The 13,108-nt window shown below is 48.5% G+C and overlaps 1 protein-coding gene across 1 annotated transcript in view; it reads right to left on the bottom strand.

Annotated features, from left to right (window-relative positions):
• troap (trophinin associated protein) overlaps positions 1–13,108 on the bottom strand; it is a 41,636-nt gene that overhangs the window by 17,466 nt on the left and 11,062 nt on the right. Inside the window, exons 5-7 of the mRNA XM_085972847.1 lie at positions 10,546–10,710; positions 10,262–10,416; positions 1,407–1,497 (exon numbers count right to left, since the gene is read on the bottom strand). Of these exons, the coding sequence (XP_085828973.1) occupies positions 1,407–1,497; positions 10,262–10,416; positions 10,546–10,710 (411 nt within the window). The remainder of the gene's footprint in view (positions 1–1,406; positions 1,498–10,261; positions 10,417–10,545; positions 10,711–13,108) is intronic.

Genomic DNA, 13,108 nt, shown 5'->3' with positions numbered 1-13,108 from the left:
GGCTTCCCGCCAGGGTCACCGAGGCGAGCAGTGGGTCAGAGGGGTCCAAAAGTGCGCTGTGGAGGTGAGTGATGGGTGCAAGTGTGGAGAGGTAAGTATGTGAGGCGAGTGAAAAGTGTTAGAAAAAGTTTCCTTACCTTTGTTTCTTCGTGCAGGCTTCAGTCGTTGGGGATCCGGAGGCTCTGGCATCTCCACGGCAGAGATGACAGAATGGCTGCTACATTCTCCGATGCAACAGCCATCTGATTTCTGCTCAGAAAATAGGTTTGGTGAGCCTTGAGCACAAGAACTCGCCAAACAACAGAGAATGTCAGTGTTTGACAGCTTCTCAAAGCTGTCAAATGATAACAATTCATCTGTCAAAAACTTTTGACAGATGAAACGTCATACGCTGACGTTCTCTGTAACCGGCTTCCCCTTAATTAGCCTGCTAAGCCCGCTGGGCAGGCTTAACAAGGTCAATCAAGGGAAAATAGCGTGGGTTGGCCACAAGTCGATGGAGGTGGGACTAAAACCCGACAAGCAGCAGTCCCGCCTCCAACACGCCCCCATTGGCAAAATCACCCCCCTTGAGTCAGTATCAGAAAGTCAGCAAGTCTATAGTAGCCATCTGCACACTACACACCACGTGTTCTTAAAGACTCAATGTGCCAGTGTACATAATGCTTAAGGAGTCCGAGAAGATTCCCCAGTCAACAGCTCATCTCTTGCATTTGCAAAAGATGCATCAATTGGAAAGTTTGTCAGTCAAAGCTGCCCCTTATTGGGTGTAGAGCAGTATGGGAATCTTTACAATTACCAGGTTGGAGACAGTAACATAAGGCACTGACACCACCATCTACACAAGGACACTGATGCACAAGTCAGTCCCAGCATCAGGCCGCACCGCAGCAGTTCCACTACCAGAGATTATGTGGGCCTCGGCACCTTCTCTCCAACCACGGTTCAGTGTGGAACACTGGTCGACGAATGCCTCTTTTTCTGGATTGCTCCCAAGAGTAACCTCTAACTGAATCAGATTATTTTTGATGTGGAGATATAGGTGTACTTCTTGGAACGATCAAAACTATCCATTTGAAAGAAGAGTTTGGACATTTTTATAAATAGGCTAAGAGGAGATGGTGTCATTGGTCATTTTTGAAAAAATAATTTAACTAAGAATACAAACTACATTTTTATACAGCACGGATGAGTTTGGTACACAGGCTTTCTCCAATGCAGATAGACAAGTCAAGACTGTTGACAAAATGGGAGAAGAATACTAAGGATATGGTTCAGAATAAGGCCATGTATACAACGGAGTGGGAAAAATGAGGGAAGATCACTCACCAAAGTTCCCTTGCCATTCCCCACCCATAGTACCAAGTTTTACATGTGGAATGAAGCAATTCTGAACAGCAGCTTACCTTTGGTACCCAGATTAGCAATGCAGGAGGCACGGCCCCAAATAAGTGGTAAAGTGGGACGATTACAGGGCATGTATGATGACCTTCCCATCTACAAGAAAGGGAAAATAAAACAAGGAAATGTGATGGTGGCTTACATAAATTCTCAACCATGTTTACAGAAAAACACTGACAGTAGGAAAAAAGGTTACTGGATCCAGAAAAATAGAATTTTGTGGCAAATTCAACTTTTTGTAAACTTCACTGGTGGCAGGTACCATAGACAGCTAGCATGCTCAATGCAGTTACTGCACAGCACTCTTATTGAAACATGAACAGTTGTGAAAAAACAGGAATTGCGTCTTAATAGTCTAGTAAATATTTCAGACTCCTTTGTAGAATATATCTGCTACAATGTTGGAATGTCTTGCAAGAATCTTAAAACCAACTGGAAAATGGAAAAAAGTAACAAGTTCATTAAAAGGGTTATTAGTAGGGGAACATACTTACATTCTGTTTATCAATTGGCACTTAAAGCCTTGCAGTACTCATGTGGAGTTGGCGGGGGGACCCTCAAGAAAACACACAGTTGAGGCAAGATTCTCCCAACATTGAAATTAGAAATTACAGTACAAGATGTCAGACAAAAATGATTTTGGCTCACAATGGGAGTTGAGAGGGGTGGACCCGGGTTCAAACCCAGACCCCCAGAGAGAGGTTCCAATAGGGCCATGCAAGGTGAAAGTTTTTGACAGTTTAAGTGGAATATTAGGTCTACTTGGATGCTCAATTTGCACAATCTCAGAATTATGAGTTGATGCGCCATCAATTACTCAAAAGACTGAGGTTAAGCGAGTAACAACCAGGCTTTTATTAACTAAAGAATGAAGGTCTTGTCTCGAGTGGTCGACCCGTCCAGAATACTAAGGGACTGGGAGGTAGTCACTTATATACCTGGAATAGTGGGAGGAGTCAGCCGAGGCATGTCCAGACCTGTACCTAGTGGAATACACATACAGGTTATAACAGTGGTTTACCACATTCACCCCTTGTTTAAAAATGAGTCCGGCGGGGTGAAGTGTATTTAAAAGTTCGTGTATTGGAGTCTCTCCGGAGGTCTTGTCTGCCGCTGTGATCGACGTGGCGACGGCAGGGGTGGTGGAGCTTCCGGCGTCGCGTCCCGTGTAGGCTGGGGCCCTGGAGTGTAGTCCTCGTGGGTGACGGTCCGAGGTGAGCCGGCTGCTGAGGTTGGATATCGGGTCGTGGGGGGGGGGGGGGGGGGGGTGGTAATGGGTAGTGGGTTACAGCGGTCCCCGAGGGTGCGAGGTCTCGTATGGAGACTGTGTCCTCCCGCCCGTCCGGGTACGCAATGTAAGCGTACTGGGGGTTGGCATGGAGGAGGTCGACCCTCTCGACCAGGGGGTCCGTTTTATTGGCCCTCACGTGTCTTCTCAGTAGTACCGGCCCTGGGGATGTCAGCCATGGCGGTAACGATGTCCCCGATGTGGACTTCCTTGGGAAGACAAACATTTTCTCGTGAGGGGTGGCATTGGTGGCAGTGCAGAGCAGTGACCGAATCGAGTGGAGCGCATCGGGAAGCACCTCCTGCCAGCGGGAGGTTGGAAGGCCCCTAGACTTTAAGGCTAGTAGGGCGGCCTTCCAAACTGTTGCATTCTCTCTTTCCACCTGTCCGTTCCCCCGGGGGTTGTAACTGGTGGTCCTGCTTGTGGCTATACCCCTAGCGAGCAGGTACTGGCGGAGTTCGTCGCTCATAAACGATGAGCCCCGGTCGCTATGGATATAGCTGGGGAAACCGAACAGGGTGAAGAGGCTGTTCAGAGATTTAATGACCGTGGCACTGGTCATGTCCGGGCAGGGGATAGCGAACGGGAACCGGGAGTACTCGTCAATGATGTTGAGGAAGTACACATTGCGGTCGGAGGAGGGGAGAGGCCCTTTGAAATCGACGCTCAGGCGTTCGAAAGGGCGAGTGGCTTTTATCAGGTGGGCTCTGTCTGGTCTATAAAAGTGCGGTTTGCACTCAGCGCAGACTTGGCAGTTCTTGGTCATGGTCCTGACCTCCTCGATGGAGTAAGGCAGGTTGCGGGCCTTGATGAAGTGGAAGAACCTGGTGACCCCCGGGTGGCAGAGGTCATTGTGGAGGGCCCTCAGCCTATCGATCTGCGCGCTGGCGCAGGTGCCACGCGATAGGGCATCTGGGGGTTCATTGAGCTTCCCAGGCCGGTACAAGATCTCGTAATTGTAGGTGGAAAGTTCGATTCTCCACCTCAAGATCTTGTCATTTTTGATTTTGCCCCTCTGCTTGTTGTTGAACATAAAAGCAACTGAACGCTGGTCAGTGAGCAGGGTAAATCGTTTTCCGGCCAGGTAGTGCCTCCAATGACGCACAGCCTCCACGATAGCCTGGGCCTCCTTCTCGACTGCGGAGTGTCTGGTCTCCGGGCCCTGGAGGGTTCGTGAGAAGAATGCCACAGGTCTCCCCGCCTGATTAAGGGTGGCGGCCAGAGCGAAGTCGGACGCATCGCTTTCCACCTGGAAGGGGATGGATTCGTCCACTGCGTGCATGGTGGCTTTGGCAATGTCTTCCTTGATACGGTGGAAGGCTAAGCGGGCCTCTGCCGTCACGGGAAAAGAGGTGGACTTGATCAGCGGACGGGCTTTGTCTGCATAGTAGGGGACCCACTGAGCGTAGTAGGAAAAAAACCCTAGGCACCTCTTCAGAGCTTTTAGGCAGTGGGGCAGTGGGAGTTCCATAAGGGGACGCATCCGGTCCGGGTCGGGACCGATGACCCCGTGTTCCACAACACAGCCAAGGATGGCGAGGCGGTCTGTGCGGAATATGCACTTCTCCTCGTTATATGTCAGGTTCAGGAGTTGGGCGGTGCGGAGGAATTTCTCGAGGTTTGCGTCATGGTCCTGCAAGTCATGGCCGCAGATGGTCACATTATCTAGGTAAGGGAAAGTGGCCTGCAGCTCGTTTTGATCGACCATCCGGTCCATCTCCCTTTGGAAGATGGAGACCCCGTTAGTAACGCCGAAGGGAACCCTAAGGAAGTGATAGAGGCGGCCGTTTGCCTCAAAAGCAGTATACTGGCGGTCTTCAGGGCTGATGGGGAGCTGGTGGTACGCTGATTTCAGGTCAATGGTCGAAAAGACGCGGTACTGCGTGATCTGGTTGACCATGTCAGCTATGCGGGGGAGTGGGTAGGCATCCAGCAGGGTGTAGCGGTTTATTGTTTGGCTGTAGTCGATGACCAGGCGTTGTTTCTCGCCGGTCTTAACGACTACAACCTGGGCTCGCCAGGGGCTGGAGCTGCCCTCAATAATCCCCTCCTTCAGGAGCCGTTCCACTTCGGTTTTGATGAAAACCCTGTCCCCGGCACTGTATCGCCTGCTCTTTGTGGCAATGGGCTTACAGTCGGGGGTGAGGTTAGCAAACAGTGGGGGGGGGTGGGGGGGGGTGACTCTGAGTGTGGAGAGGTTGCATCTGGTGCGCGGCGGGCAATTTGGAGGCAGCTGGCTGCGGACTGTGAGTGGGGGGAGGGGGCCACCGTACGCCATCGTAACGCTTTTGAGGTGGCACTGGAAATCCAACCCCAGTAGAACGGCAGCGCAGAGGTCGGGCAGGACCAGGAGTTTAAAATTATTGAACACAGTCCCGTCTACTACTAGTGTCACCGCACAGTAGCCGCCAATGTCCGCTGACTGGGACTCGGAGGCCATAGAAATCCGCTGGTGCGCAGGCAGGACGGGGAGAGAGCAACGCCGCACCGTGTCGGGGTGGATGAAGCTCTCTGTGCTCCCGGAGTCAAAAAGGCAGTTTATTGCATGGCCGTTTACCTTAACGTCCATTTTGGACCGAGCTAGCTGGTGCGGTCTCGTTTGGTCCAGCGTCACAGAGGCCAGCGTAGGGGTCGGTGTGTCGCTGCGAGTATCAGATTGGGGGGGGGGGGGGGGGGGGGGGGGTTGGCGATCTGCTGCGTCCCGGCTGGTGTCCAAGATGGCGGCGTCCATGATTCCCATGTGGCTGGAGTCGTCCAAGATGGCTGCTGCAGCGGTGGTTCGCACATGGCTGGGGAGGCCCAAGATGGCGGCCCGCACGGCCCACACGCGGCGCTGTTGGGGGCCCAAGATGGTGGCTCGCACGGCCCACACGCGGCGCTGCTGGCGTTCGGGGTGGCTTTGGCCTTGCAGACGCTGGCGTAGTGTCCCTTTTTCCCGCAGCCCGAGCAGGTCGCATTCTTCGCCGGGCAGCGCGCTCTGGGGTGTTTGGCCTGGCCACAGAAGTAGCATTTCTGGCCTTGGGATACTGCTGTCTGGCTTTGGGACACTGCTGCGGTAGTTGGGCCGTTGTTGGGCTGTGGCTGGGGTGGCACGGTGCTATGGGGCTGTCCTACCGTGTCCCAGGTTGTCGTTCCCCGCGGCGTCCACGGTGCAGAGGAGTAGGCATCCATGCCCCGGAAGGCTGCGTCCAGCGTTAGTGCGATGTCGGAGGCTTTGTCGAGGGTGAGGTCACTCTGCTCCAGCAGTCGCTGTTGGGTGTAGTTGGACCTGTGGCCCGCTACGAAGGCATCCCGGATCAGTTCCTCCGTGTACTTAGTGGGCGTTACCGCCTTACACCCACAGGCCCGGCCAAGCACGGACAGTGCTTGGAGGTATTCCTCAGTCGATTCCCCAGGTTGTTGCTTGCGACTCCCCAGAAGGTGCCTAGCGTATACTTCGTTCACAGGGCGCGTGTACTGGGTCTTGAGGAGCTGGAGGGCGGCTGTGTACGAGGTCGCGTCCCGGATGACTGAGTACACTCGGTGGTTCACCTTGGAGAACAGGACAGACAGTTTGTCCGCATCCGTTTCGACTGCAGTGGAGGCAGTCAGGAATGTCTCGAAGCACGTGAGCCAGTGAGCAAACTTGGTGGAAGCGTCCGCTTCCCGACTGTCCAGGTCCAGGCATGCTGGGGTGAGGATCTTCTCCATTATAAAAAATTTAGTTAATAAAATTGATGCGCCATCAATTACTCAAAAGACTGAGGTTGAGCGAGTAACAATCAGGCTTTTATTAGCTAAAGAATGAAGGTCTTGTCTCGAGTGGTCGACCCGTCCAGAATACTAAGGGACTGGGAGGTAGTCACTTATATACCTGGAATAGTGGGAGGAGTCAGCCGAGGCATGTCCAGACCTGTACCTAGTGGAATACACATACAGACACAGACAGGTTATAACAGTGGTTTACCACATGAGGCAAGATTTTTCCCACAGGATTCTTCAAATGTAGTTCACACAGCTTGGAATGCATCTATTGTCCATTGGGAGAAAGCCATCGAGACGTGGTCCCTCAAGATCTGCAGTTTGAGTTGCATTACTTTCCCTACACTGCGCTAAGAGGCCCACCAAAGGCCAGTTCAGCGCTTTTCAGACAATTTGCAGTAAATTATGCTTACACAACAAAGGAAATTGATCAGAATGCTGTACTACTTACAGTAGGCATCAATATTTCAACAGTTCAGTCTCTCCACATAAATGAATATGCCATCATCCAAAACAGGGGAACCCACTGGGATACCGTTCTAATTTGGGCTATGTGGGCTTTGCCACCCGAGCTCCAGGAACTCATTCTGGAAGCTCATCTCTTTCTTTAGCCCTCCCTTTACCAGCAGCAGATTATCCTAAGGAAGATGCATGGCTTTCTACAGGGTTGTGCTTTTATTTTGATAATTCTCCCCTGCTGTCGAGATGCAGCTCCACAGATGCTGGTCCACCCTCTGGTACCTTACCCAAGTGGTCACTATTTACGTGATCCTAGGTGACGAGCATTAGCGGGCAATTTGACCATAGGGGCTAGTACAGCATGAAATATCCACATGTGCTCACTTTCTAGCAAGAATCACTGGTTAACAATAAGGAGCAGGAACTTATTTTTCCCCTCCCTAGGCCAGGAGTACCAAGACCACTCGTAGCATCACAATTGCAGCCTTGGTTAACTCAGCACAGACCAGGAATAAAACTTGGGGTCTTTTGGTCTGTATACCTCAGTATTACAACAAGTATTATGGGGGGGAACCCCATAATTGTCTGGGTCAATAGTTAGCTTAATTCAGTTGAAATTTAGAAAATCTACTATAGGTTTTAAAATACATATAACTACTTTCACATTCAAGTTGGTAGATTCTGTCATTGTAGTTGGCTTTGGTCAATGCAAGTACCCCAGCTTCAAGATCTGCTCACAGACCTTCCCAGTGACCACATATAAATTGTTGTCTACTAACATACATTATTTGTTTCAGTTCAGCAGCAGCACTTATTTGCTCCATACAAATCTTTTTGGTTCTGGCTTCTCAAGGCAGGATCTGCAGGTTCAGACAGACAACTACTGCTTGGGGGCTGTTCCCGGAATGGTCCAGAATGCAGGTAGGGCTCCAGTATTTGACATATTAGCACCAATATACGTGGGGTGGAGGTTAAAGGAAAAGATAAAAAACATACTGCTATCAAAATTGTGTGTGAGAGCAATTTTAGGTTAAATGTAATTCACTATATCACTAGTGACTAGAAATGTAACCATCACTCTATAATTCAAAATGCTTTCTGCAGACAACTCAAGTTTAGGAGGACAGAAACTAATTCTAATGCTAGATGTTTTCCACAACTCGAGTGGACATAGAACAAAAATTTCACACGTCCAACATGATGTTTTACAGAAATCTTAGTGACACTGGGTTCTTATCAGCAAGGGAAGATTATGATTCATGAGACATTTGCCTATGTAATGATAACTACACTTCAGAAGTAGCTCATGGGCTCTGAAAGACTTGGGACATCTTGAGAATCCGAAAGATGCTGTGTAAATGACATTTATTTTCTCCTTTCAAAGTCCTGGAGATACCAGGACCATTTAAATGAGATAGAAAGTTGTAAACTTCTCCTAAAGTGTAATAGCATTGCATTTATCCAGTTACTAAATGCTCCAGTGACAAGTTGATTTTTGTGGTTCAGTCGGGAGTCCAACATGCCTGGAAACTCACCCAGCATCTTGCTCAAGAGTCTCCAAACTACCAAGAAATCCACACAAGTAGTTTATTTGCTGGCTATGAATCACTCACTCTCCTCCCCCATTTGGCACACACCCCTCTTAGTTAACTTGCAAGGTGGGAAAAGCCAAGGTTTAGGTACCCCCTGGCGTACTGCTGGAATTTAACTAGTTAAAACTGCAGCGTTCTCGCACAAACCACTAGTAAAAGCTTCACGTTGCATATCGAACCGAGACCACCATACTAGTTAAGCTGTTCACTTTCAGAGTTATCGGGAGCCAACTGGGAAGAACACCAGCCCACAGTGACATCCTATGCCCCAAGCGGTCTATACCTAAAGATCTCATCAATGAGCCAAGTTGGCTGATCAATCATCAACAGTGTGTTGGAGTAATGAGCTGCCTGGCTCAGGCATCAGATTTGTTTTCCAAGGAGTCTAGTTTCCAGCTGATCATTAAACACCGACAAAAAGAAGAACTTGCATTTATATAGTGCTTTTCACGATCTCAGGACGTCCTAAAGCACTTTACAGCCAATTAAGTACTTTTGAAGTGTAGTCCCGGTTGTAATGTAGGAAACACGGCAGCCAATTTGCGCACAGCGAGGTCCCAACAAAAAGCAATGTGATAACGACCAGATAATCTGTTTTAGTGGCAAGTATGGGTTGGAGTTTACCAGGCAGACGGCATGTACCAGAAACTCCTCCTGATCAGCACAACGGACCATAAAATTTGTGGACATTAACACCATGTCCCTGAACACAGCATGGGGACAACTCATACCCCAGGAAATGGTAATTCCACTAATTGGAGACACAGAGCAAGTGCTTGTCTCTCTGCAACCCAAATGAGGTAGGCACCGAACCCTGAATATACCAGCTCCCAGGTAATGCCTTCCAGCAACTGTCATCCCAAGATTCAGAGTTTCCTCATCAGCTATACAACAGACATCTTCCCTCTGTGACAGGAGGAATGACGCATGACAGCTTGTGATGTGCTCGCCACTTCGAGGTTCTACAGGAAACTTTCTGGTATCCGGCACTGACGGGACCGAGCTGGTGCCGTACCATCAAAACTGCCGTAGAAACCAGCACTAATGTTAAAACATACGGAGCTTTTGAGCTCAGTGTGAATCAACAAACCCTGTTAGCAACAGCTTCAAAACAGTCAGCCGCAGCTTAAAAGCGTCTCTGTAGCTAAGCAACAGCTTCAGCTAGACCGTGCAGAGCCTGACTGGAAAAAAAAGCAACAAGAAGTAAAAAAACTTATAGGAAACAGCTCCTGAATTTTGCCGGTAGATAGAGCTTTCCGGACATTTAACCTCTGGTTAAACGAAAGTTTCCTGTATATGGCAAAGTCCAGTGCTGTATACCAGGCCTATTCCACCAACACCTTAGCACAGGGCTCATGTAGGGGCAAGAGTTATGCCTGCCATGAGTCTGACTGTCTTTCCAGGGAGCCCTAGTTCCTTGTACCAGTTTCCCCTTTTTGCCACAAATCCACTTCACAGCTTGGTCCTGGATCTTGTACATGGGCCGAAAGGATCAGCATGCCTAGGAACTCTGAACAACGGTGTAACATAGAACAGTTGTGCACCTCTGCCAAAATTGCGCACTAAAATTACTTGAGCAGCCCTGGTCTAAAATGTGAATGTTCAAAAGAGAAGTGTTTTTTTTAAAAAAAAGACTTGGTTCTGACAGTATTTGCAAATCATTGCAAGCGTTAATTGTGATAAAGACCCACAACCAACATAACACTTAAATTGCTTACAAACATAGGCTGTGCGATTTCTTGCAGCAAATATTTCTTGCATGCTTTTCAAAGTGACCTACCACATATGGGTTTTGCGCAGTATACTTGCAATGGAGTGCATTGTCCTTCACAGGGGCTCGCATTGCTGTGCTAGGTTTGCCACAGAGGATGCTGAAAGTATTCCCGTCCTCAAGAGTCGATGGGGCATTCCCCAGTGCCATACCATGGTTATTACCTACACCAAGAAAATCCACACAATAAAATAAAACCTACAGCCACGGTCTCTTTACAGCCTCCAGTCTAAACAATGCTCCTAGTTTGAAATCATTTCAAAATTGTTAAAAATGCACTATAGGGAAAATACCTGAATTTAGGTTCGGCGGCTCATGATTTTGGATATTCTTTTTCATAGACATTCCGTGTGCCAGGCTGAGTTTGCTACTGATAATATTAAAAGCATTAACTCCAGCATTCGATAGGATGCTCTGTAGTGCCATTGGATTACCCACAAAATCTCCGTCACTATTGCCTACAATTGTACAGAAACACAGTTATTTTAGATCCCTCCAGATGGAAACACTACTCTCAATTTTAAATCACTTTAAAATGTAGAATACTAGCACTACATGTTGTAATTCAAGAGGCTCAAAAGAATATCAAATTATTAAACCCTTAAACTCACTGCCTACATATATACATAATATAAGAGAGTTAGAAACACATTTTGTTGCTTTGTTGGGAGAATTCCAGTGTGCATTAGCTTCCATTGTAAAGGATCACTGAACATATGAATCTACAGCATAAAAGGCCATTTGTATGAATATCTTCATTCTATCCAGTTGACCAGTGTGTGAGAAATGGGAAGATTTTTAGTTTTTTTTTTAAATAGCTAGAGTTAAAATGGAAATTGATCCCATTCTAAGTTACAAAATGGCAGATTCAGCACGTGGGAAGAGACATATAAAATATCCTTGCTGCGAACAAATCTGTGGGTGTTGATATGAACAGCTTGACAGATAATGGTGGAGCTGCTCCTAAACGCTCACTATTTCGAGAGAATAAGAAATTCCATAATAAGTGTGAAACCCCAGTAAAGGGAAATGGATGTGGGAAACAGCAGAATCCAGATGATATCAACAGATCTTTCTTTCATCTTGTGGACTATTAAGTGTTTAAAAGAAGTTTAAAAGAACATGAAAGACGTCCAATGGCGTATAGCACAACTCAGACTGCTAAGCTCTAGTCCTGAGTGCATCCAAACTCCATGGGCAAACTGGAATTTGTCTCATCCATGCACACTCTCTTTTGGAGGGTCTACCAAGGCTGATTGTTGCATCCAAAATAATTTTAGTCTTTACACATTGGTCAATATAATTTTCCACCTTTGGAAGTAATGGGAGGACACAATGGACATCCTACATACTCTCCAGTGAGAAATATACTGTGATTAGGGATTCATTGTTAGCCAAGACATGATACCCCATACATGGCAGTGAATTGGGCACATTTTGGTTCACAGGACATTGCTTGCACATGGAAACTGCCATCCATCTGTGAATGCAGAGAAAGTCCAAGCTAACATGGTGCTCCACCTTTGTGAAAATCTGACCCTAGAGACCACTTGACTCGTGTCTCATGAATCTTTTTGCGCCACTTTTCAAGAATGTCTACCATGGGAGCATCTGGCACATGCAGCCAAACAAAGCAGCAGGGCATGGCACACAGGCAGAGAAGAAAATGCCGCAATTTCACCAGCAAGCCCTCCGAGGAGATTGAGATCAGGATACACAGACGGCTTGGTGTCCGTGGCAGCCAACCTGCCACAAATCTCAGTCGTGCCACCTGGAGGGAGGCGAATGAATGAAGCACTTTTGTAGTCACTGTTGTAATGCAAGAAACGCGGCAGCCAATTTGCACACAGCAAGGTCCCATAAACAGCAATGTGATAATGACCAGATAATGTTTTTTTTTTTTTTTTTAAATAAATGATGTTGGTTGAGGGATAAATATTGGCCAGGACAGCAGGACGAGCTCCCCAGCGCTTCTTCAAAATAGTGCCATGGGCTCTTTTACGTCCACCTGAGGGGGCAGACAGGGCCTCACTTTAACATCTAGCCAAAAGACATCACCTCAGACAGTACAACACTCCCTCAGCACGGCACTGGAGTGTCAACCTAGATTTTTGTGCTCAAGTCTCTGGAGTGGGACTTGAACCCACAAGCTTCTGACTCGGAAGTGCTGCCCACTGAGCCACGGCAGACACCATACCTACATGAAGGCTCCAAGGTCAGTAACCAAGGATGTGTGCGACACAAACAGGTGTGACTCAAGTCGACAGTTCTCATTTGCAGCAACAACTTGGAAGTTTTGTCTTCTTTTCAGGTACCAATGGACCGTGTGGCAGCTTCACTGCAATCTACTGCAGGCTCCCACCTAAACAGTGGTCAGAGACCAGTGGGTGCTTCCACCTCCACAGGAACACAGACTGCAGCTCTGGTGGCAATAGGGGAGGAGAAAAGATAGCACCCTGCAGACTGGCTTCCAGACCATGGCGGCTGCGATGCAGGCTGCTGTCTCAGGGCTTTCAGGATCTGATAGCTGCCATTAACTCAATCATCCCGCTGATCAGTGGGGACACAGATCCTGGGCCCAGTGGAATGGCGACAGCTGGAGTCCACCTACCCGATACTGGCACAGCAGCACATGCCAGGCCTACCCCCACCCCCTCACAGCAGGTCAGTGGAACGCGAGAGGTGACACCAGGCTGCCCAGGAATAAGGTCCATTGATGCAGCCAGGAGTCAGCTGCCAATGAAAGGAGGGCCAGCCCAGTGCCATGACTATTTTGTAGAGGGTGAGCAGCCAACCACCTCGTGATCCTACCCTCAGGTTGAACCTAGGTGAAGCACTTAGAAAGAAAGGGGAAGC

This window comes from Somniosus microcephalus, chromosome 33 (assembly GCF_052327205.1).
Source record: "Somniosus microcephalus isolate GS21.2 chromosome 33, FLI_Smic_1.0, whole genome shotgun sequence".
NCBI classification, from domain to species: domain Eukaryota; kingdom Metazoa; phylum Chordata; class Chondrichthyes; order Squaliformes; family Somniosidae; genus Somniosus; species Somniosus microcephalus.
The sequence above is the reverse complement of the archived record's forward strand: the minus strand, read 5'-3'. Positions and strand labels throughout refer to the sequence as shown.